Here is a 26,296-nt window from a genome sequence, read left to right on the forward strand (position 1 = left end):
GCTGACAGACAGTTCTACCTCCCATTAGAGGTAAACGATTTTGTTTTTTTTCCTGTTTTGCTGAATAAACTACGTTACTTCCTCTTCTAGCTGTAAAAGCCTGCAGTTCACTACAGGGTAGAAAGGGTAAGGTTCTTGGCTTTCTCTTCATGCATTCAAAAATAGAACTAAAAAGCCTGTGTGAATTGAAAACGACAGTGTGAATTTCTGCTGCTTCCACTGAAAACTTAATTCTGAGTCTGCTAATATCTTACCTTTGGGGGGATATATTGTTAAGAAGAATGGAGACTTCAGTGAGGTAATATCTATTTATAAGTTTAAGTGGTTAAAATGTTCGCTGAAACTGCTGCATGCTTTCTGAGAGGAAATGTGGCTGTCTAGATAGAAAGCTCCTTTCTCTACAATTTAGCATGCCACTGACAAAAACCAGGGGTCCAGACTTGTATTAAACATTGCTCCTAACAATTCTGTGTTAAAATTGAGATTGTGGTTCATTAAATGCATTTTTGTTAGTGTGAGCCAACGGGGGAAAATAAACTTACAATTTTAAACCCATGGTTTGTGTCAACCAAATTAAAGCAGCATTCAAGTAGTAAATGCATCTAAGTGCCTTAATCTTTTCATAAGATGAGATTTGACATGTTTTCTCAGATTGGGACATTTTCCATGCATGCATTTTCCGGTGGGATGTGATGGCTTCAAATAGCACAAAAGGATTTTCATCAAGCCCTAGAACTTAGCACAGCTGTCGAGTCTCAATGGGGCTGATTCTCAGCTTACGATGAACATTTCTTTGGATGTATTTTTAATTTGAGAACATGGGAAGCATTTTCAGAAGGCGTTCCAAACATTTTGTTGTCTTTTTTAGAAAGAATTCCTTCTGTGGTTTTAAAAAAAACATGTTCTTTTTAAAGTCTGCTAATTTCACATGTGGAATTTGATCCTTCTATATGTAAAATTATCCACAATGTGTAAAATTACATGATTTTGTGTGAGATTGTAAGCCTTAGTAAAATATGTTTAATGTATTTATTAGGAAAATATAAATGAAACCTATTTACATCAACATTTTCCTTCTCCTGAGATGAGGAAATCAGTGTATTTTGTACATATTTAATTTTCCCCAGAGTGAAGTCTTGAAGACAGTAAATAGCCCCTTTAAAAAAATTCTCTAAATGAAGTTTTTTTTTTTCTGTAAAAATTTAGGATAAATGCTTTATTGTACTACTGTTTTTTTCCAGTAACAAAATGAAACTAACAGCTGTAGACTACATGAGCATGACTCACAGAATGGCACTATGTGTATATTATGGTTGCCAAGCGGCACCATACTGTCTGCTATTGAGAAAGCTCTGCCTAATCTCTCTAACCACAAGTATGGGTGGGGCTTTTTTCCTATAGCAAAGTTGTTCCAAAGTGACTGATACTGGGGCCAGTATATGAAATCCAGGCAGGCTAAGAAGCTGCAAAGCTCTGGGAACCTCAAGAAGGGCTGAAATCAGCAGCATTCTCTGGACAGACCCTCTTTAGAAACAGTTTTGGTGGGGTTGTGACAAAAGATGTCCTCAGAAGACTTAAAGTTCTGGGTGGAGTTTTCGCCACCAGTTTCCCCTTCCCCCACTCCACCCAGGAAGTTTAATGAGAAGAAAGATCCGTTATTCAGGCGGCTTCTGAGACTAGGCGAGGGAAGAAGGAAATTAATCATCCTTGTGTCCCTAGCAGCAGACTTTAACACAAAGTTGGAGCTTAGTAGGGACTAGATGTTTGCTGAATTGTAGAACCCTAGGGGAAGGGAGAGGTTTCTGTTGGCTGACGCTGTGCTGATGTCTTAGTTTCTGCAGCTGTGAATGTGTGTGTCCTAGAAGGCTGAGAAAGAAATTATTCACTAGAGCATGAGACATTTTCCACTTGGTCAAACTTATTGCTCAAGATTGGAAAAATAATACTTGCCTGAAGTTTCTAGTGGTATAAAATTATAATATACCACTAGAGTTAAACTTACAAATTGGCAACTGCCTAGGCACATTATTCTGAGTCTGGGAAAGAAAAAAAAGACAACACTTTGAACTAGAAGTGTTTCTCTCTGCCTTTAACTAGAAATGTCACTATGAATAAGCTAATCCAGAGGTTATTTATGGTCTCTCAAAGTTCTCCTTTCTTAAGACACAAGTGATTCTAATCATGGCAAAAGGTTAAGCTAGTGAAAAATTAGCTAATGAGTTTATAGGCTGAGTTTTTTTGTCAATTGGTAGATTTTTTTTCACAAACCAGGAAGGTCTACATTTTAAAACATACTAAGTAATTGAAAACGAGGTAAGAGAGCCAAAAGGAGAGATATTACAGCATAGAATAAAGAGACGTTTTCTGACTTCACACATCCTGCCTACTTATTAACCAAGAGCGTAGTTAAAATATATACTTAGATCACAACAGCTAAACATAGCTATAAATGTGGACACTGTTAATCATGGGTAAAAATTTCTTTTCTATGTTTGGAAATTTCGATCCCACTTCTTAAACTTTATTACAAATAAAACATGTTGCATAATTTATTTTTATACTTTACATATCTTTTCAATCATTTATTTTCTTCCTAGAATATATATTATATTGACAAATAGTGGTGTACATTTATGAGCTACTATGTGATCTTCTGATCATAGACTTACCTTCTTGGGGTAAAAATATTGAAGATGTGTTCTTTTAGAAATCTTGTCATGTATGTTGCTATTTACTATGATCACCAGGTAATGAAGTTCATTTTTATAACATTTTCTGGTTTAACTTTTTGCTTTTTGTTTTTGAAATTTTAGTGTTTTGAGACAGGGTTTCTCCTTGAAGCCCTAGTTGTTCTGGAACTTGCTCCGTAGAAGACCTGGCCTCAAAACTCAGAGATTCTCCTTCCTGAGTGCTATGACTAAAGGCATGCATAACCAGGCCTGGCTAACACTGTATACTTTAATTACCATTTCATTTCTTCTCTTCTCCCCCTAGTCTCTGGCAGCCATTTTCTATTCTCTGTTTCTAAGAAATCAATATTTTTAAAATGTCAGATATAAGTGAGATTAGATTATGAGGCATTTTAAAACCAAGTATATTTTCCTTGGTATATTGTCTTCCATTTCTACCCATTTTGTTGCATGTAATATCATTTTTTCAATATTATACAGTATTTTCTTGTGTGTATGTGCCACACTATTATTCATTTTTTCTACTTGTAGACTTACTGCTTTCATATCTTGACTATTTGTGACTAATCATGAAATTAGCATAAAAGTATTGATATATCAACATACTGCTTTCAATTATTTGGATACAAGCTCAAGATCGGAGTGACTGGATCATATATTTTATTTTAACTTTTTGAGGAAATTGAATTTTGTTTTCAAAAGTGACTGTACTGATTCACATTCCTACCAGTAGTGTGCAAATGTTCCTTTTCTGGATGGCTTCTGTGTGTTGGCTTTGGCCTGAAAGGAGACTGAAGCATTTCTGTGGGTAAGTCAGGGAACTCAAGGTTGGGCTTGACATTCAGAATTTCTCACATGAGAGCTAGGTCTGATGGCAATTTCAGTTCAATGCTTGAGATGCTTCTGAAGTTTTTGCAATTGAACTTTCTCCAGCCTCAGAATGATATTTACAACAAACAAAAACAAATTAGAAACCCATTTCTTTTCCTTTTTAAAATTAGTTATTTTATATATTTACATTTCGAATGTTATACCCTTTCCCGGTTTCTCCTCCATAGCCCTCCTATCTCATACCCCCTCCTCCTGCTTCTTTGAGGGTGCACACCCACCCACTCCTACCTCCTCACTCTAGCATTCCCCTACACTGGGGCCTTCACAGGACCAAGGGCCTCTCCTTCCACTGATGCCAGACAAGGTCATCCTCTGCTATATAAGAGGCTGGAGCCATGAGTCCCTCCATGTGTACTCTTTGGTTGGTGGTTTAGTCCCTGGGAGCTCTTGGGGTTCTGGCTTGTTGATATTGTAGAAACCCATCTCTTAGCTTTGGATCACACTCATTACAATCAACAGCATGAGTGGAGATGCAATGATTTCCTCCATATATTATGTATGAAACATCTGAGATACACTCTCTTTTATTAGTTTCTAGTCAGTTGAGCCTTAATGAATCTCTTCAAGAAATTTAACAAAACTTTTATTTGCGAATATATTTTTGTTTCACAAGAAATTGAAAAAAAAAAGTACTGATTCTTTGTGTACGTTTCACCAAGTTTTCCCTATTGATAAGATCTTAAGAAACTATGGTATATTATCAAAAGCAGGAAGTGGAAAGTGATATAATACAATGAACTAGACTGCAGAACTTATTTATATTTCATCAGTTCTGGCAAGTACTCATGTGTGTAAATTTTATCACATACATTCATATGTTCAAACAACATCACCATCTATTTGAAAATCCTTTATCAGCACAAAAGTTCTCCTTACATCCGAACCCACCCTAGTCTATAGCACATTGATAACGCTTCATAAGCTTTCCACATCAGCATTTTATTTTTGTGTTGAGTACACTATACAAATAGAATGAAGTAATATATACCCTTTTTAGATGGGGCATTTTCACTTATCTAGTTCCTTTGAAGCCTTTTTTTTTCTGTATTGATAGATGGTTCCGTTTATAACTAAACATGACACCAAGACAGGGCTATAATAAACCTTGTTTATCTATTTACCTATTAATCCACTAAAGTATCTGAGTTGTTTCCAGTCTGTTATAGAGGGAGAAATAGCTAGAGGGCAGTGAGTATTTATTTATAAGTTTCATATGGCTATAGTTTGATTTTTCTATGACACCAACATAGGAGAATTTCTAGGATTATAGTGTATGTACTTATAGTTCTGCTAAAATCTATCAAATATCTTTGCAGAGCAGTTGATATTTAACTAAGAGAATTAATTTATAGGAGATACACTTGTTATGCATTCCTGTAACATTTGCTGTTGCAAATTCTCTTGTTATACAGACTAGTAAGTATAATTTTATAACTCTTTGTAGTTTTAATTTGTATTTCCCTTTCATAGTAATGCTCCCTTTCCCTCCCCCTTTCCCTTCTCTTCCCTCCTGCCCCCTTTCTCTCCATCCCTCCCGTGTGTGTGTGTGTGTGTGTGTGTGTGTGTGTGTGTATGTGTGTGTGTGTGTATGTGTGTGTAAGTGGATGTATTTCAGAGTTCTATTTTGAAAAAAAACTGTTCATCTCCATTTTCTAGTTCCATTGCTTTATTAAAGTTGTGCTTTATTATATTATACATAATAGTAATTTTCTTTTTAGATTTGTAGCTTTCAAGCATTTTTCTTTAAAAGCTTGCTTTTATTTCTTAACCTCCTCTTTCACAGAACAGACTTTTGAACTTTCATGAGGTCAAATTTATTTATTTTATTTTGTTTCTTCCTATACCATCATTTTGTGTAATAACTAAAAAAAAATTACTAACATATTCTGAAGACTTCTCACACCCTGGTGCTTTATATCATTATATTTTTTAGTTTGACGTATGAGGCATTTTTTGTATGGTTTAACAAAGTTCGTAAGAATAATCAACTTTTATTTTCCTATGACTATATAGTTGCCAAAATACCATTGATTGAAGGGCTACATTTTCTTGGTTAAATTTTTCACTTCTGTAGAAAATAGGGATGTGTACATTTTTACGTTGGTCTGTTCTTTTCACTTTAATTTATTTAATGAAATATTTTTAGTGTTCCAAAATACCATGTTGTTTTGATTGCTGGGGAAGTCACAACTGGATAGAGTGGAGCAAGCTTATAATTACAGCTGCTAGGCAGGCTGAAGCAAAAGTTATGAGTTCAACATCCGCCTGGATTACAGAATAAGTTAAAGCCCAGCCTAGCTAACTGAGTGAAACCTTGTCTCAAAATTTGAAAGAAAGAAAGAAGGCACAATATCATGTTCAGTGATTGTACTAAATTTGTCTTTCATCCTTATCTTATTTGTTACAGTTTCTTTGCCTCATGATAAATATTTTCAAATAAGCAGCATCATATTATACAAAAATATCTGCTGGGGTTTGGGATCCTATTAAACTGTAGATCAGGTTGGGGAGAGTATACATCTGTCCTGTTGTTTCTCTGTGGTAATAAAACACTAATAAATAACAACTTAGGGGAGGAAAGGGTTTATTTTAATTTTAAAGTTTCTCCTCAACTGAAGAAAGTCAGGGTAAGGTCTCAGGGCAAAAATCAGCAGAAACTGAAGCAGAGTTTGTGAAAAACTGCTGCTTATTGCCTTGCAGTCCATGGTCCATGGCTTTGCTATACAACCTAGTACCACCTGCCCAAGGGTGATACCAACTACAGTGGACTGGTCCTTCCCTCTGCAACATTAAGAAAATGTTCCTGAGACTTGCATACAGGCCAATCTGATGGATACATTTTCTCAATTGAGGTTGCCTCTTTCCAGGTGACTCTAGTGTGTGTCAAATTGACAAAAGCTAATAAGAACAACTTTTAGAACTTGAAATACAAAAAAAAAAAGAACTTGAAATACAATTTTTTTAAGTTTTCTGAGAATTTCATACATGAATAAACTTTATTTGCATTAGCCACCCCACCCTTTCCTTCTCCAACTCCACTACCCCAAACTATTTCTGATTCAAAACTTCATCTTCTATAACTGTTATTATTATATTTGTAATATGTATATTTCATATAATATACACATATATTATTGACAAAATATATAGAGATAAACACATCAACTGTGCTGGTTATAAATACAATTGTTTAGAGATGGCCACTTGAGATTGGATAATAGTCTTTATAATCTTTCAATCCAGAAACACATTATATTTTTAAATATAAACCTGGATGTTGTATCAGCATTTTATAGATTTCAATATATAGTTCCTGTGTATGTTTGGTTTTGCAAGGATTTTTTTCAGCTGTTATAAATATATCAGTTATGTCTATGAAATTTTTTACTGGTTCTTTTCTTTTTTTTTTTTACTTACTCTATTTATATCATGCACAGTCACCTACTTCCTCTTCCCAGTCAGTCACTCCCACAATCCTTCCCCCATCCCCTCCCCCTCTCCTCTGAGTTGTTGGAGCTCCTGGGTATCCCCCCCACCATGGCACTTAAAGTCTTTGTGAGGCTAGGCACTTCCTAGATTCCTTCATTTTTTTAATACTTGAAAGTCATTGTTATCAAATAGATAATATGTCTTTTTTGCTTTATATTTGCCCTTTATTTCTTCTTTTCTTTGTCTTATTATGCTGACTAGAACTTCTTGTAGTATCTCGAATGATGACACTATCTGGAACTGATTTTGTTGAGATGGTATCTGAACATTTATAAAGTTTTAATATGACTACAGAATTTTGTCCAGTGCTTTTACTTCGTTAGTTGATATATTCCTGTGATATTTCTTCCTTCATATATTAATGAAATTGATTAAAATGTTCCATTTTAAAACTTCAAATCAGCCCTTTGCTCATATAGTATATTTTATCCCATCCTTTTTATATGTCACTGTACTTCACCTTCATCCTGACATTGTATTTTTTCATCCAGCTTTTACTGATGGGATTGAGGATTATTTCTGTTTTTATTAAAATGAATGATACTGCTATTAACATTCACACATGAATTTTTTATCATTCTCAAAGTTTTAATTTCTTTGGTAGTAATACATGGAGCCATACAGTAATTCTATGTGAAACATCTTGAGGCCCTTCCAAACTGTTTTACAAAGCAGTACTGCATTTGATATTCTCACCAGAAATGGATATACTCTAACTACTATGTTATCCATGTTCTCTAATATTTCTTATTTCTGATTTTCATCTAGTGGATATGAACTGTCAGCCCAACGCTTTGGCTTTTATTACTTACTCTAGGACAGGTTTCATATGCTTGTCTAACCATTTTACAATTAGATTTACATTAACTGGAGAATTCTAGCCATATATGTGATCTTCAAACCCCCTCAGCACAGTACACTTTCTGAATCACACATTGTCCATCTAAAACATCAGAATTCAACCCATGAATTAAAATAGGATCATGCCTCTTGAGACTTTAACTTTTGAGCAAAATGGATAGTTAAAGTCACCTCTAAGTGTTTTTCTCACTGAAAGTATTAAGTTTGCTATAATCTTCAGGGGGCGGGGTTTCTCAGGAAGAAGATATAATATTGCAGTTGTCCACCTTCATTTGTGTTTGCACATCATACAGAACCATTTGAAAACCATACCAGTGTTTGATTCTTTAGTTAATGGACTATATCCTAAAGCATAATGGTCCTGGATACAAAGTTTGATTTACTTTTAATGGAGGTTATTTATGATTTTGAAGTTGTTAAAATCTGGTGTATACATAATTTGCATTTGATAGTTGATTTCTGCTATATATTTACAAATTTATGGCTTGAAAGGGCTAGTATACCTCATTTAAGAAGACCAGCTCTAGGCCAACTAACAATTCAAACAATACCTGAAAAGGATGACATTTTTTTCCCTCCAAATTACAGTAATGTGCCAAGTGATTCACCTAAAAGGATTCTCAAAAAAAGCTCCTTATATATAGCATTGTCATCTGTTGACACCATAAATATTATTTCTGCTGCATTGCAACCTTAATTTGCTGCAGAGGAAGCAAATAGACATTAGACATTTGTGGATCATTTAGTACATTTATTTTCTTAGTTTATTTAGGGACCAGAAGCTGAAGAGCTTACAGTCATGAACTAGAAGGTAAGAAGGATAATATCAATGTAAAGTACCATGGGGTCTTAGTGTTGAGCATCTTTTATTCTGGCACATACTTGGTAGGTTCTTCACACATTTTTACATGGTGGAAAGCAAATCTCTGAGAACATTTTAATGAAGTTCCATTTATAAGGATTCCATTTTACCACTTTCCCTCCAAATCCCATCCTTTAGTGTCACCATATTGATGAGTAGGTTCTAACATACAGATTTTAGGGGATCACAAGTAGCACAAACAAACAATATTAAAGCCTGAGTAGTTTACCGAAATATAGAAGAATGACACCTTCGAACCAGCATGCTTATCTGTCACCTTTATTGGGTTATTTCAATATAGTCCATAAAAATAAATAGTTAGACATTCCACAGAACTAGAAGACATTTGATTTATACACTGTGCCTTACTTATTGACACTTACTCAGACTAGAATGATGTTCTTGATTTGGAAGCATGAGAACTTGGGGTAGTGAGTTTTGAAAAGAGTCAGAAACAACTACCATACAGGATGCTATCATAAATTCTTAAGGCAAAGGGACAGTAAGATTTTTAGGTAGAATTCAGGGGCTTGTTTTGACTAGAGAGAACACAGAGCAATTTAGATACTTCTTATTACCAGCTCCACTTGGATATATTGTGTTTCCATTTCAGATTTATTATCTGTGTGGTTCCAGTCAGTGCTTTTCTGTAAGAAAATTATTTACACAATTGGAAACATAAAAGATGACATTTGTTTTGGTTGAACTAAACTGTCCCTATGACAACAGAAGATAAGTTTGTTTCATAGAAAATGAAAGTGCTTATAGGTTATCAGCATGCAGCTTCAGTTTCAACTTCAAATCCATGGGCCTGAATTTTTCTTTTGCCATTTATTTCCTCTTGCAGAATGAGCAATAAGCAATTCTATTCTGTATTTCTACATATTTGAAATTTATCATTATAATGGATACATATATGATATTCTGCAACTTTATTGTATTTAAGATTGATTAGAAATTTTCAATGCCAATATTTTGAGTACCTCTATTGCCAAATCATGCCATGGGCAACCATGATCTTTTCACCATATTCAATAGTCATGGAGACATTTAATTCTAATCAGATTAGTGAACATCAAATTCATCAAAACCCAGGAGAAATTCCAAAATTCATCCTTAAGATGGTTCTTTTTAAAAAAAAAAGTGCTCCTGTAACTCATATTAATGTCAGTCAACATCCAATTCGTGGAACAGATCTAATAGTGGACATAAATTAAGAGACAGGTCACAGTGGGTACGGACTAGGCAATGCAGAAACTAATAAGTTAGATTGTCCTTTCAGAATAAGCAGGACCGAATTCACAGGGTGAAGTTGCTACCTGCAGGTATCTTTGTGGAAGCCTGTATGGTTAGTTTCCAACTGGTTGAAAGTTATCTACTCAGATTATCTAAATGGTTTCCCTTAAAACATTTCATGAAAATGTCTTCAAACACATTAAAATCCTGTCACATGCCTGATTATCTGGAATCAACCTCTTCTACTGAGATTTTAGAGTGAAAATTAGAGCTCTGGCAGCCCCAAGAAGCTTCCTTCCTTATACACCCCAATAGTCCAATTAAAAAAAAATAAGCAATGGCAAAAAATAGAAAGAGAAGATGGCCACTCTGAACAGGAGTAGAAAAAGGAGACCAAGGACTATAAGTCCATGTATGCAGAGCTGATGTGAACTTTAAATTCAAACAGAACAAGAATCAGGGACAAGAAGTATTACTAAGCACTCCTTATTGGATATAAGGTCAGTGATCTAACTCTGTGCCATCAGCTGATGTAAAGCAGAAAGACATACATAAAAGTATGGCATAGATTTAAGGTCCCTTCCATTTTTAGTAACCTTGTGGGTACAAGTGAGGAGTCAGTGGTATTTTAACATAAGCAGCTTCCAATTAGTTGTTATATACACAGCTTTGCCTAAGGTAGGGTTCCACTCTTGTGAGAAACAAAGACAAGGAGAAATCATAATGATAAAGACCCCCATGAATATCGAGCCACTGCCTCCTTCTCCCAAACATGCAGTGCTGCACACCACCTAGTGGTGGAAGCAATAAGTAAGTGAAGAATGTTCCAGATCCTTGCCAACCAGGAAATATAAATCAAACATTGCCACTTTGTTTTGATAACCCAGAATAACTGCCACCAAGGGGAAAAAGGTATTGGTAATATGTGTATAGTGTTTTGAAGGAGAAAATTTCCCCATAGGCTCAGATATTTAAAGATGTGGTCCCCAGTTGGTGACACTGTTAGTGGAATTTATGGAATCTTTACGATGTTATGGCTTTGTTGGAGGAAATGTGTCACTGGGGTGGGATTTGAGCTTTATAGCTTTGTTCCACTTGCAGTTCATTCTCTGTTTCACATTGTTGGCTGAAGATATGATCTTTCGGCTTCCTGTTCCAGCTGCCTGCTGTCATGTCTCCTCGTCCCATTATGATCTTCAACTCTGGAATTGTAAGCCAAAGTAATTTTAAGTTCTTGGTCATAGTATTTTTATCTCAGAAACAGGAAAGTAACCAATACAATATTAAAGAAAGAAATTATTTTGTCCTGTTAATTAAAATGTCTATTAGTCTAGCTGTTATAAAAATCATTATGGACAGTCTTCAAAGCCCTAAAAATAGAACTGCCAGGTGATTCTGCAATACCACTGAGGAATAAACAATATTTATATTATTTAATTGTATTAATTATATTAATGTTATTTAATTATATTATTGTTTATATTTATATTTATATTGTTTGTTCCTGAATATTTATATTTATTTCACTACTATGCACAATAAGCTATACGTGGAATTATCCAAGCTGTAGTTCAATGAAAGAATAGGTAAAGGAAGTGTTGTATAGTAGGGGTATTAGTCAAGCATGAGGAAGAAAATTATTTCATCACAAAGAAAGTGGAGACAAACCCCTGGAGGACAGTCTGTTAGACAAAATAAGCCAGATTATGAAACACGACTATCCCATTTCTTCCCATGAATGAAGAATTTAACATTATGTATATATAATGAAAGTAGAAAAGAGACTATTTGGGGTGGGATGACCAGTGGGAAAGAGGAAAAAGAAGGATAAGAGAGAGTGGGGTAATAAGAAAATTAATTATGTAGATGTATAAAGATATCCATAAAGAAAACAAATCTTTTGTAAAATAACTATGTTCTAAAGAGAGATAGCTGCACCTTATGCTTTTGTTTTTTTTTTACAGTACTGTCTACAATTGAAAAGATATGGAATCTTCTTAGGAGCTCATAAAGTTGTGTGTGTGCGCATGCGCATGTGTGTGTTCATGCACGTACCATTGAATAACTAGCTTAGTTGAGTTGATAGATGAAATGATCAAGGCAGCAATGGCTACCAACTTCATGCTTTTCTGTTCAGCTATTCAGTTGTTTTGTGAACAAATTAGTATTATTATTTCTTCTTCCTAACCTTTTATTGGTATGCTTCTAGAGCACCCCTTGATCACACACTTCACGAATTCCCCAAACACTGTAAAATCATGTACATGCTTCCAGTTGCCAAATTATGAGTTATATTGCTAAACTTTAAAATAGATTGCATTAGTCAATATGTCTGTCATTATTCTACCATCACATTGTTTTGATTACTATAATTTTAAATGTGAAAGTCTGCATCTTCTATGTTTTCTCTCTTTTCATAGGCTCTTTTTATTTTTGGAGAAAGCTTTTTTTTTGTTGCTTGTTTGTTTTTTTTTTTTTTTTGCATAGCTACCTTGTCAATAAGGTAGCTATGATTTGACAGGCATTAATTTTTAGAACAACATGGCTCCATTGCCATTTTAACAACATTGAACCTTTAGCCTTAATTCATTTTTAAAAGCTTTATAATTCATTAGTGAAGTCTTTAGAGCCTACACTTTTCATTTTGGTATGATTATTGATTGTGAACTTTGTTTCCTTTCTTCCTAGGTCCATTTGATTTTAAAAGAAAAATTTAAAATAAAATTTTACTGGTTTCTGTAAATATCCAAATTTAGCCATGTAAACATTGGCATACTATGGTTAATAGCATTTTCTAACACTTATTCTATTCAGTCAGTAATGTCTTCTCTTTTAACCCTTGTTATTAGTAAGTTGTGGTATTTTCCCCCTTTATTTTTGCTAGTCAGGATAAAGGCTTCACAGTTTTGTTTATGCATTCAAGGAATCAATTTTGTCTTCCTTGTTTTTTCTATTATTTTATATTCTTTTTTGCTTATTCATATTGTAGTGTTGCAAGATTTTCATTTAGTGTTATTTTTCTATTGATGCTTCTGTAATGTAGAATATTAGGTCATAGATTTCAAAATGCTGTCTCTTTTACTATATCTTTTAATCTAAAACTTTTCCTCTAAAGACTAATTAACACATTTTTATATTTTTCTTGTGATATTTTTACCCTTTGTTACTTAAGAATTAGTAAGTACCTTTACATTTGTTAAAGTACAAAAATTCCTTCTCTTAACAAATCTATCCTCTTTCTATTTTGCTCAACTTTGGTTTGAATTACCAAGTTTTTGACTTAGCTCTCCCTTCAGAGAGCTAAAATTGAGGCATATGCCATGCTTCACTTATTAGTAGATTTGTTTCAGTGTTTTAGTGATGAGAATGAATTCAGGGTCTTGTGCATATTGATAATATGTTCTATCTGTTCTCTGTAGGGAGCATATAGTTGAATATAGTCATTCATCCTATTCCATTTTACCAATGTATACCTTTCCCCCAATGTTCTAATTTGCATATATTTGACTTAGGACATTTAGGTGTTAATGGAACTCTCAAATATTCATTGTCTCAATATTTCATGGTATTATAATAGTATTTATCTAATATTCTATTTCCTTGTCATTTATGTCACATAAACATTTCCTGTGAATATTTGAAAATATTTATTTATTTATTTATTTATTTATTTATTTATTTATTTATTTATGTTTCTTTGGCTTTCACTATTGAGTGATTTTTTCAGTTGTTTGCACTTGAATGTCAAGTAAGTCCTTACCTTGAAGAACCTCACTTCAGAACAGTATCAGATCAATTTCAATGAACTTCATTGGAAATACAGAGACTTCAAAGCTTAACAAGAGACAGAGACAATGCCTTTTTATGTCAGAATAGAACTGAGTGAAGCAGGATAAAAGACATGACTATATATTTTAAAGTTCAGGAAAATAGAAATATGATTCATTGATTATAAGTGAGGTTAGTCATCAGTAAACATGTTCAAGATATGTGTTGTAGAGATTGAGTCTATATCATAGTGGCTATATAACATCATATAAATACACACTTCCAAAGGAGTAGGAACTACATTTCAAAAATACTAAGATAACACGCATATTAAGGAGATTATAACTTAAAATCATTCCCCAAACCCTATAAAATTATGTGCCTGCTTCCATCTGTCAAGTTCCAAGTTTTTATGAGGATTAAATCATAAAATGGGTATAAGGTACATTAGGAATTTTCAGTAAGTTCAATTGTCATGAAATATGGTACCCATGCAGTTATAAGTTGCCAAATACAGCAAAAATCCAAAGAAAGTTGAGGTTGACAGGACTTATAAAGTCATGAGTGATTTCCTGAGGTAAAAGAAACATAAGCTGAGCTTTGAAATGTATTTATATTTTGTGTTCTCTCATGACTCAGAAGAATTTCACAAAACAAAAGACAATAAAAGCAGCATGCATCACGATATTACTATATACAAGAAGCAAACATTGTAAAAATTAGCTTCCTTCTTTGAACATATAAACAATGGAGTACATTGTGTAATTTACAAGACTGTAGATAAGATAAATCAAGAAACACAACTTTTGAGTACAGATATTTATTTTCAAACTAAGATCTGCCTGAAAATACTTGATAGTTGTACTATTATAGTGTATTTATGGTCAAGAAAAAATAAACAAACTAGAAAACTGAATTTAAGTTACATTGGCACCAGATAAAAAGAATTTGAAATAGGTGGTTTGGGGACAAAGTTTATGAGTTTTTCCAAATTCTGGGGGAGGGGGTAGTAATAAAATCAGAAATAGATTTTACTGTTAAAATGAAAATCAGCCACAAATGAGCAAAGTGTTTTTTACCAGTTATATTCTGAAGCCAAAGAAAGTCACTGTGTCCTTTAACTTTTATTGAACCTCCTGTTTTGAAGTTCCTGACACTGGAGGAGGACTAGGAAGTTTAAGACAAAGTAATTTGTTTTCTTGTAATGCATGTTTTGTCTTAACATGGTTTGAATTTTGGGAAACATTGTTTATACAAGTGCTTAAGCCACAACATGGCGGTTATTCTCAACATTAAAAAATAACTTTTGTGTGGAACCAGTTGAGTAAGATGTTTCAGAAATAAGTTCAATAATGTTTTGTCAAAGATGCATTGGATAATAAATAACTAATTTAGATAACTGAGATTGTTTTCCAATTATGGAAGATTTATTCTTTAAACAGAGAACCCTGACTATCTTTAAAAACCTAAAGATGATGCAGTATTTTAACTTTTAAAAATTATTTTTATGCTTTTTATTTATTAATTATTTTATTTATTTATATCCCAAATGTTTTCCTTTTATTAGATATTTTCTTTATTTACATTTCAAATTTTATCCCCTTTCCTCATTTGCCTTCCAAACACACCCCTATTCCATACCCCCTCCCCCTGCCCACTAACTCACCCAATCCTGCTTCCCTGTCCTGGCATTACCCTACACTGGGATACTGAGCCTTCACAAGGCCAAGGGCCTCTCCTTTCACTGATATCCCACAGGCCATCCTCTGCTACATATGCAGATGAAGCTTTGAGCCCCTCCTTGTGCACTCATTGGTTTAGTCTCTGGGAGCTCTGTGGGTACTGGTTGGTTGATATTGTTTTTCTTCCCATGGGGCTGCAAACCCTTTCAGCTTCTTGGGTCCTTCTCAAGCTCCTCCACTGGGGACCCTGTGCTCAGTCCAATGGATGGCTCTGAGCATCCACTTATGTATTTGTCAGGTACTGGCAGAGTCTTACAGGAGACAGCTATATCAGGTTCCTGTCAGCAAGCACTTGCTGGCATTCACAATAATGTCTGGATTTGGTGACTGTATATGAGATGGATCCCCAAGTGGGGAAGTCATTGGATGACCTTTCCTTCAGTTTCTACTCCAAACTTTGGCTCTGTATCTCCTCCTATGGGTATTTTAATCCCCCTTCTAAGAAGGACTGAAGTATCCACACTGTGGTCTTCCTTCTTGAGCTTCATGTGGTCTGTGAATTGTATCTTGGGCATTCTGAACTTCTGGGCTAATATCCACTTATCAGTGAGTGCATACCATATGTTTTCTTTTGTGATTGGGTCACCTCACTTAGGATGATATTTTCTAGTTCCATCCATTTGCCTAAGAACTTCATGAATTCATCGTGTTTAATAGCTGAGTAGTACTCCATTGTGTAATTGTACCACAGTTTCTGTATGCATTCCTCTGTTGAGGGACATCTGGGTTCTTTCCAGCTTCTGGCTATTATAAATAAGGCTGCTATGAACATAGTGGAGCATGTGTCCTTATTACATGTTGGAGTTTCTTTTTATTATTTTATGTGCTTAATTTTTCTGTCTGCATGTATGTCTGTGCACCACATGTGTTCCTGCTCTAAGAGGAGGTGGTGTACCCTCCCTGTGAGGATCAAGATTGAACACCAGTCCTTTGCACTAACAAGTACACTGAGCAAAACCTCCTTTAATTTTCTTTTTTAGTAGTAGTAGTATTAGTGATATTTTTCCAGGATATCAAGAGGGGAGAGATAATTGAGTATAGATAAAAGTGCCAGACTATACTAGAAATTGTTGGAAATTAGACCACAAACTTGTCAAAAAATTTCCTCATCTCCAATGTGGAAAAGAAAAAAAAGTGAGTTAAATAATTTAAAAATGTTTGTGAGAGGAAAAAACCATTTGTCTGAGCTAAAACAACTCTTCCTGGTATTGGAGGTATGAAGAGCAGTCATTTTCAGAGTGATCCCCAAATCCCATGAAACAATTATTAGAAATGCTTATTAGTGGTTCCCACCTCAGATCTACTCAATGAGAAATTCTGGTAGGACTGCATTCTATGTCACTCTGAGGAATGATTAACTTTGAGGACCATGTGTTAAAGTATTTGCACTTATATTTATAGGCCCATCATAAGTGTAACATTCAAGATTCTTTTTCAATTCGGTATTAAGATAACTTGTAGTTTTCCAATTACGGCTGATCCATTAGCTGGGTGCTGAGGAATGAGTCATACAATCTGGATGTTTACTGTGCACCGTCACAAAATAGCAAAGGGCACTTTGAATACTGGAGAGTTGCTAGCAGGATATCTTAAATGGTGTCAAGAAAATCGTAAATATTTGAGGTAAAGGATATGTTATTTAGCTTTATTTAAATATTTAACAATATATACAGCTATATTCAGCATACAGGTTCACAATTTGTCACCTATCATTTGATTGAGTCATACTTAGCTATATCATACTACTACTAGATAGATAGGATTTGATCTATGTGGAACACTAACATATTTGACATTGTAATGTTACTGAAAAGAACATGGACTTTGAAGTTTCATATGGGAAACCTTCTTGGATAATTTGAATACACATTTAATGCCTAACAATCCAACTTAAAATTTAAGGAACAAGTTTTTTAAAGATATAAAGATGGGTGTGTAATAATGTTATAGCTTTTAAGGTTTTTTGAGAAAAGATCTCACATGGCACCAGATTGCCCTTGATATATCTGTGTAATAATGATGACCTTGAACTCTTGATCTTCCCATCTAAACTTCTCCATGTTGGCATTTTAGGCAGGTAACACCTTTCTAGATTTTCTAATTTTTTTTCTAATAACAAAGAAAATGGTAATCTACTACAATGTACATTGATTAAATAAATTAAACTAGATAATTCTAATAAAAATGTAAATATCAATTAAATTTATGCTTTAGATGTTACTTGGAATTTTATACTAACTATGATTAATTGATTAAAGCTGTTTATAAAGTTATATGTGTATATAAGTCAAATTTAATTAAAATGGTTCTATATAAATTAATTTATAAATCAGCATACCTAGAAAAATTCCCTGGAAAGTTATGAATTAAAATGTTGAGCCTCATAACTCTTATATATATATAAATGTCTGAGTATGGATAAAACCAGACTATATGAGAATCTTAGGATGAGTGTTTTACATTAATAAAATTTGTTTTGTCTTTACTTATCTATATTTTCTAATAGAACTAATTTCCCTATTGTAGAAATAATAAAATATTAAAAATAACATAAGTTTTTTTTTTTAAAAAGGCAGTTTCTTATACAATCTTATCATCATGGACTAAAATCATTCATTTAAAAGTAGTGTATTTGCCTTGGAAAAATTGGAAGGAAGAGATCCTTCTTGTTTTAACAGTTCAGTGTCAAGATTAGTGGTCTAAAATCTAGCATTAGTTCATTTCTGAACATTTGTGTTATTGTATAATTACAAAAATGTGATTTCCATCTTCAAAGTTCCTGGAAAAGTAGACATTGTTCTGTGGTGATAGACAAGAGTCCCCAGTTCAGCCATCACCACTAATTATTTTTGTGAATTTGTAACTTTTAGTTTTTCCCTTTTCTGGCATTGTTTTCCTTTTTAAAAAAGTAACTGCTTCTTATCTAGATGCCTTTACCAGGTCTATAATTTAGGAATCTATAATATATCTAGAAATGCAAATCTCTAGAAAATGATTATGAAGTGTGGAAGCTTAAAAGAAAAACAAACCGAGTCGTCTAAAATACTGTGGAGAGGATTTCGTTTTCTGAAGTTCACCGGATGCCTGTTGATCTCTCCTTTAATTTTTCTGTTAATGGGGTTTCAAATAAACCCCTTTGAAGTATATTTGAACATTGGTGTACTTATGACACCTGGTGGTCAAGCCAAACATCACAGCTAAATTCTAATCCCCAGACACTCATTCATTCCCATTCATTCTCTTCCTCTCAGAGACTTTCTGTCTCTCATATTCAATTGTCTTCCATAAAATTATTCACTCAACAAACAGTCAACAGACACTTCACAGATTAAAGATAGTTTACTAGACTTATTTTTGGAGGAAAAGATGTAATAAGAAGGTGAGTATTTGGCACATAGGAGATTTCTAGCTGTTTCCCACAGCAACGCCACCTAGAAAGGAAATTGACCTCATCATGCTGGAAATATTATGTGATACTCACTAAAGAGAATGGACAGAATTATGGAGACGATGAATCCAGAAAAATTACTTGTTTAACTTGTGGATGTAAAAAAGTGCTTCATGGAGGAAGTGACTCCTGTCTTTTAGAAGCCTCAGTTTGTTCATCTGACAAAACAGCCATTACATATCATTGTTTCATAATATTGGTGCCTAATATTGATAGAGTCTACACACAATTCTGATTATAGAATCTGACCTAAATGGACATTTAGTATTTGTTACTTGTGTTTATAATGAAACCAAAGATGGTAGGTAGTATTTGAATACTTCACCTTGTTTGGGTTTGCAAGTATTTTTTAAAATAGCCTGAATATAAACAACACAATATCAATTATTTCACTTAGTTAAGAAAATTATATAAAGGTGATAGTGTTGTCTGTATTTGCACTCTACTGAACCAAGTGCCCCATTCAGCTGCATATTTAACTCAGTGAAAAAAAAAAAAAACCAAAGTAGCTGTTTGCCTGAATGACCTGGTTGTTTGACTAAGCACTGAACTTTGAGCTCAGTAAATACAGTTTATCCAAGAGTTACATGCACTCATTGTAGAGACATCAAATAGGTTTAAACACTGTATGGGCTTTGTCTGAATTGACCACATTTTTACGATTTTTAATTGGCTGTGTCTAAGTCTGTATACATGGTCTGAGACCCTATATTACTTTCCAGACTAAATAAAGAGACATTGCAACATATGCATTTTACTTGACCACTTGAGTACTTATTACCATTAAGCTTGTCTCATTTTTCAGCCATATTAAATGTGTAGCCAACTAACTGCCCTTTCAAGTACTAAACAGTACAATGAAGCATTAAAATCTTCTTTATTCTTTTGTGTTTGAAATCAGAATATATAAAACATATTTCAAAGAAAATTATCAAGCATTTAGCAGTTAAATATTTTCTTCAAGGATAAAATAAGCTGTACTGTAGTGGCTTTTGGCCAAAAGTAATAATGATCTAACATAAAACAAAACCAAGAACAAGGACAATGTCATATTAAGAAATGAATGTTTAATCTGGATAAGGAAGATTTGAGAAAAGACATGATTGTTATCTTGAGATATTTGAAGAGCTTTTATGTCTAACAGGGGGTAGACTACTTTGTCTTTTTGATAGGAATAACTAAGTTGAAACAACATGAGAACAGATTTTAAGTCACTAAATAGATGGAAGATATTTCTAAAATTGATGATCACTGAAAACACATTTACATGAATAATTTTCACGGGAATTGAGAATGAATGGGAAAAAAGCCAACTCTTGCTTCATGTATAACAGGATACCATCTAGAGCTTTTGATAATTGACTGAAGTGCTGAGAAGATAGATGCAATGTTCCTGAGTGTTTGAAGCTGTCATGGTATTGCTAATAAACACAAAATTTTTGTGGAAAGAGCTTATAAAAGGTGTTACAAATGAAACAAACCATGCTTTCAGTCAAAATTTTGAAGAAGGGAGCTGTTTTTCCCAAAGACCTTATCATCCAGAAAACCTGGTGACCTGCCAGCCCTTGCTTAGAGCCTTAATCTATGAGTTGTTCACATGAATTCATAGCTCCCTTTAGCAGTCATCAAATAATTTATAAGGTAGCTGTTGAACATGTACTAAGATTTCATTCACCTAGAGATGATGACAAGAACTCTGCTCAATCTCAAACTTTAGGCAGAAACAGTTGTACAAATCCAACACGGAATTTCACAAGGGTGTTGGGATATTTGTCTGTTTGGTCATGAGATCTTGGAGGTTGGTTAGCTATGAAAATTTGGTGATTCTTTGTCAGAGTAAAAACCTGACAAAGTTTGTTGGTGAAAATAAGGATCTTAAAAGATCATGTAAACATTCTTGAAAATATCTTCCTTGCTACTATTTATCTTTTGGTAAATTGCTAACCTATTTTAATTTTTACGTAGATGAGAGCTTTCAAATTTATGAAAATTCATATTTAAACACCTCTGTGGTAGGACTACAACCAATATGCACATTCACATGTGTTGGCATGCTCCTGACTCTATCTTTGTTCTATTTTCCACAGAAATCATCATGCAAAGATTTTTCCTAAAGAAGGAACATAAGCACTCAAGATGGGAAGTGACAGCACAAACAGTATGAGAGTAAAGTGCACTTATCTACAGATGCTGTTTCAGGACTCCATCTTTGCAACCACCTATATCTTTTGGCAGGAGTCATAATTCCACAGTTTTCCTTGCTGAACATACTGAGATATTCAAGATGGGCAGCAACAGTACCAGCAGTGCTGAGAGTAATTGCAATGTCACTTATTTGACATTTCAGTACTCTCTGTATGCAACCACCTATATCTTCATATTTATCCCGGGTCTCCTGGCTAACAGTGCAGCCCTGTGGGTTCTGTGCCGCTTCATCAGCAAGAAGAACAAGGCCATCATCTTCATGATCAACCTCTCAGTGGCAGACCTTGCTCATGTCCTGTCCTTACCTCTTCGGATTTACTATTATATCAATCGTCACTGGCCATTCCAGAGGGCCCTTTGCCTGCTGTGCTTCTATCTGAAATATCTCAACATGTATGCCAGTATTTTTTTCTTGACATGCATTAGCCTTCAGAGGTGCCTCTTTCTCCTCAAGCCATTCAGAGCCAGAAACTGGAAGCGTAGGTACGATGTGGGCATCAGTGCTGCTGTCTGGGTCATTGTGGGGACTGCCTGTTTGCCACTTCCCATCCTGAGAAGTGCTGGCTTAGCCAATAACACTGATTCTTGCTTTGCTGATTTAGGACTTCACGACATTAGTATGGCTTCGTCCGTTGGCATGGTAACTGCCGCTGAACTTGGAGGGTTTGTATTGCCTGTTGTAATTATTACATATTGCACATGGAAAACAAGAAAATCTTTACAGGAATTCCAAGATCCACCTCAAAATATAAAAGAGAGGAAAAAAGCTTTGAGAATGGTTCTAATGTGTGCAGTGGTATTCATAGTCTGTTTCACTCCTTACCATCTCAACTTCCCATTCTTTATGATGGTAAAGCAACGTGTCTTCTCAAACTGTTCCTTTATTAGGAGCACTCTATGTTTCCACATCATTTCCTTGTGTCTTGCAAATCTGAACTGTTGTCTTGATCCAGTTGTGTATTATTTTATGACTTCAGAATTTCGTGATCAATTTTCAGAACATGGGAGTTTGGTTATCCAGTCATGTTTGCATTGTAAGGACAGCACTTTGGAAATTCGTCAGAGGAAGGAGAATCTTCAGACTATCTCTCTGGAATGTTTGGATGTTCCAACACAATGTGATGAAATGGTGATCTAAAATAATCTTTTTACTGTGTCAGTTGAGCCATTTCAAAGTGATTCTGGGTATCGTGAAGAAACTCAGCCACTTCACTCAAAAAAATCTGTCTACAGGAATTCTCTATACCAAGATTATTAGTGGACTATTGAGAAAAAAAAAAACCTTTCATACGATGTGATAATCGAGAGAAATAATCACACGTGTTCTTCAGTAATGGGGCCAATAGTCTCATCTATTACTGAGGAATGCAAAATATGTTAAAAATCTAGTGGACATGTACAAGTTATTCCAATCTTAAAAAGTCTACATTAGAATATGACCCTATCTTTATTTAGAAAACATACACTACTTAAGCCAATTATGTTATAGAATGATAGCCTTTCATATTGATATGAATTATGGAAATTAGCAACAGAATAATTTAAAATATCTATAATATTATCTTTTCCTCACTTTGAATCAATTCAGGTGAGCCTCTGAAAATTATCACTGAAGTTACAGACAATGTAAACACCTAAAATGGAATTGTGCTCTGCATATTTGAAAAGGTGGTTAAAGGCTTAAAACAACAACTCTGAATGGCTGTGAGTTTGTGACATGATACTTTTATTTGCTGTCACTAATTGGGAAATATTCTCATATGTCTTTATTATGATCCACCTGGCTAGGTATATTGTTTCATAAGTAACTTTGCTCAGTTCATTTAAATTGATTGATTAATGAAGACTCACATGACTCATACAGTTTTCATTTTGGTAAGGTTTAGTTGAGCCTAATTATTTTTTTAAGTAGAATATACCAATGAACTGATCAAATTTTAGCATTAATGCAGAGCAAATACTGCCACTTTAAAAAAAATCCCTGTAGCTGAGTTATTACTAATATAAATCATCCAAACTGGAAAATTTTTTATCTTACCATTTTTAAACATTGGGTATCATTAAAATGAAATTTTATAAAGAAATGGTTAGTTTTATGAATTACTGTTTTTGTCCTGTCTCTATTTTTTTTTTTTTTGGTGTCTACTTTTTTCATGTAGCCTTTAGCTATTAGTTTATTTTTGGGTTAGAATATAAAGGAATGGATTTCGTGGTGATATTTTCATATGCATATATCATCGTACTTGGTTCTTATTTACTCCCCACAACCTTTGATACCATCCAATTCCTGTTGGTGCCTTCCTTCTAAATTCTCTCTTTTGCACTCTTGATACAACTGTTTATTACATCTTGTATTTGATTACCTCCCTTATCATACTTTGTATGTATCCCGTTTACATTTCTTCCTCCCCTCTCTACTTTTATGTTTTGCATATATATTGTGTATTATAAATATTTGATTGAAAAATGTGATATTTGTCTGACTTATTTGTTTAACACACTGTTGTTTAGTTCCAAAAGCGTTATGAATTAATTCTTCTTTACACATCAATAAAATTCCAGTTTATACATACTGCATTTTGTTGACACATTCATTCATTAATGACTACATAGACTGGTTCTATAGCTCTTCTATTGTGAATAAACATGCAGTATACATGCATAAGTAACTATCTCTATGATATGATTTCTTATAATCTTTGATCTATATATCCAGAAATAGAACAAATAATTGGATCTTGTTTTTAAATAAAATTAGCTAATCTCTTTTTGTTGATTATTAGAGGCCATTTAACATTTATTATTAACAGAGTTCTGAACATTTAATTTAGTTGGCTGTGTTTTGGGGTGCTTGGATTTTATTATTGATTCTTTTTGTTCTTTCCTATAAGAATTAGAGGTTTTCTGTATTGGGCATGATAGATCCTATGTCGCTCTCCTTGGTTATTTATTCCTCTCATAAAATGTATTATTCGATAAATTCTCATAAAAATGACTGTCCTCTTTTCTCTCTCTCTCTCTCTCTCTCTCTCTCTCTCTCTCTCTCTCTCTCTCTCTCTCTCTCTCTCTGTTATTTAAAGATAGCAGCTAGAATTTTGACATTATATGTCTTCTGTGATCTCTCTCCATTCTATTTTGGAGACAGAATATCTAGTACTGCTTAAATGCTTGGCTGGACTAGATGCCCAATAAAAAGAATCTGCCCTTTACTTCAACAGCACTGGAGTTACAGATGCCTGCTGTGCCTGCCTTTTGTGTAGGTGCTGGGAATTGAAACTCCATATACACACTGCTGTGCTCCCAATTACAAATGAAATGTAATAATTCCTTTAAAATGTAGTTAACAATGAACTGTTTTCATGATCACTCGAAGTTATTATTATAATCATCAGTTATCATATTGTGATTCATTGCTTGTTTGTTTCTATTATAGATGTATTTATGGATTCCAGCTCTATTATTATTATTATTGTTGTTGTTGTTGTTGTTGTTGTTGTTGTTGAGAGATCTGAAGTGATTTTACTTTTATTTCCTTCACTTTAAGCCAATCATTAAATTTCAAGTGATTTCTGGGGTGGAGGAGAAGGAAGGCATCATTAAGAATAATCGAGGTGGTCTGGTTGGCCCAAGAAGGTGAAGCATGGGAGGCCTCACTGGGGAAGCTAGAGGAGTACAGCCTTCAGGTAGGTGATGATCCCAGAGCAGCAGAGCTGGTACACAATGTCCTCGGCACCTTCCAGCTTAATCAGGCCACCACCTACTGTGGCCAGCGAGTTGGTAATCAGCTCAGCTGCCTTGGAGTCACCCTTAGCAGATATGATGGCTGCTACCTACTACTGCTCAGCATTTTCCACCACAAACCTGGCTGTCTTTGCTTCCTGCTGAGCCACATGTTTGGCTTCTACTGCCTCTGTGAACTCCTTTTGTCAACGACAGGTCATCAAAGATGATCTCAGATGTTGCAGCTCATGCTATGAGGTCATCATTCACCTATCTGGAGACCAGCTCTCACTGAGTAATCAACTCTTCATCATCGAACCAAGCCACCACCTACTTTGAGGATCTCTGGTGACAGACAGCAGCACCCGCTCATCATAGTCCTTGCTCTTGCTGGTGTATATAGGAAGAAGCTGGCTGGCTACCGGCCGGAAGAGAGCACGCTGTGTGATGTTGACATTCTGCAAATCTTTGCTTCCAGTAATGACTGATACATTCTGTGGTTGAGAGTGGCAGTCAAAAATAATTGGTTTCTGTACCCAAAGGATGAGAAAGTGAGTCAGTCAAAGATGACCGTTCTATGACCAGCATCCACATTATATAAAGTAGAGTTCACCACAGCTCCTACAATTGCTAACTCCAAGCCAAATTAGACTCCGTTTGGTATCTGTGATCCCTTCTGTTGCATCCACTCAGATGTGCTTTCACTCTGATCTCCACATGAATCCTCCTATTTATAGTGTTTTTATCTCTAGGTTTTTAAACTAGAAGTTCTCACATTTTTCTCCTGTTAATAAGCCTGTTCCCCACAAATCCCAACTTGCTTAGATTCTCAAAATCTGTGGCTTTGAATCAAGGTAACTGCATGAATTTTTAGCAAAAAGAAGAAAAATTCAGCTTTTTAAAATGTTTTATTTGAAAAGTTCATCTGTTGTAATGAGAAAAATCTATGGAACAAAGAGGATAGGTTTTAGTTTATGGACTTTATGATATTTATTTTGGCAATTCGAGATTATTTTGTTTCCTTCCTGGCTCTATCATCTGTCTTTCAATAAATGAAGTTGCCAGAAATTATAGTAGAGATTTGAAAAGTTAAGGCATGGTTAGTTGTCTTTGGTACATAGAACATCTTAGAATATATACACATGCATGCACACATACACTAACATATACATAATTAACTTTGCAAAATCCCTACTTGCTTCATCAAGAGCTAGTATATTTAGAACTGCTTCATTGTTATTAGGGAGTTTGTTTTCTCTTTGCCATAATGTTCTTAAGGAAACTTCAGTCACCATAGACACTTCTTTCTACCTCTTTAGGAATACTTTGTAAAAATTCTCCTACACATTTGAAGTTTTATTTCAGAAACATTAATCTAATTTTG

General features: G+C 34.3%; 1 protein-coding gene and 1 pseudogene across 1 annotated transcript; one reads left to right on the forward strand and one right to left on the reverse strand.

The window, feature by feature from the left end:
* Positions 1-115: 115 nt before the first annotated feature.
* LOC110314246 (putative P2Y purinoceptor 10) lies at positions 116-22,872 on the forward strand. The gene is made up of 2 exons (XM_021188692.1): positions 116-298; positions 21,075-22,872. Exon 2 carries the CDS (start codon positions 21,272-21,274, stop codon positions 22,328-22,330), a length of 1,059 nt encoding a protein of 352 aa, XP_021044351.1. The 5' UTR covers positions 116-298; positions 21,075-21,271; the 3' UTR covers positions 22,331-22,872.
* Positions 22,873-24,842: 1,970 nt separating this feature from the next.
* On the reverse strand, positions 24,843-25,558 carry LOC110314449 (annotated as a pseudogene).
* Positions 25,559-26,296: the final 738 nt, after the last annotated feature.

This window comes from Mus pahari, chromosome X (assembly GCF_900095145.1).
Source record: "Mus pahari chromosome X, PAHARI_EIJ_v1.1, whole genome shotgun sequence".
Lineage (NCBI taxonomy): Eukaryota > Metazoa > Chordata > Mammalia > Rodentia > Muridae > Mus > Mus pahari.

What these genes read in the sequence shown, in the direction of transcription:
- LOC110314246 (XM_021188692.1), top strand. Translation starts at nt 21,272, where the DNA reads ATGGGCAGCAACAGTACCAGCAGTGCTGAGAGTAATTGCAATGTCACT.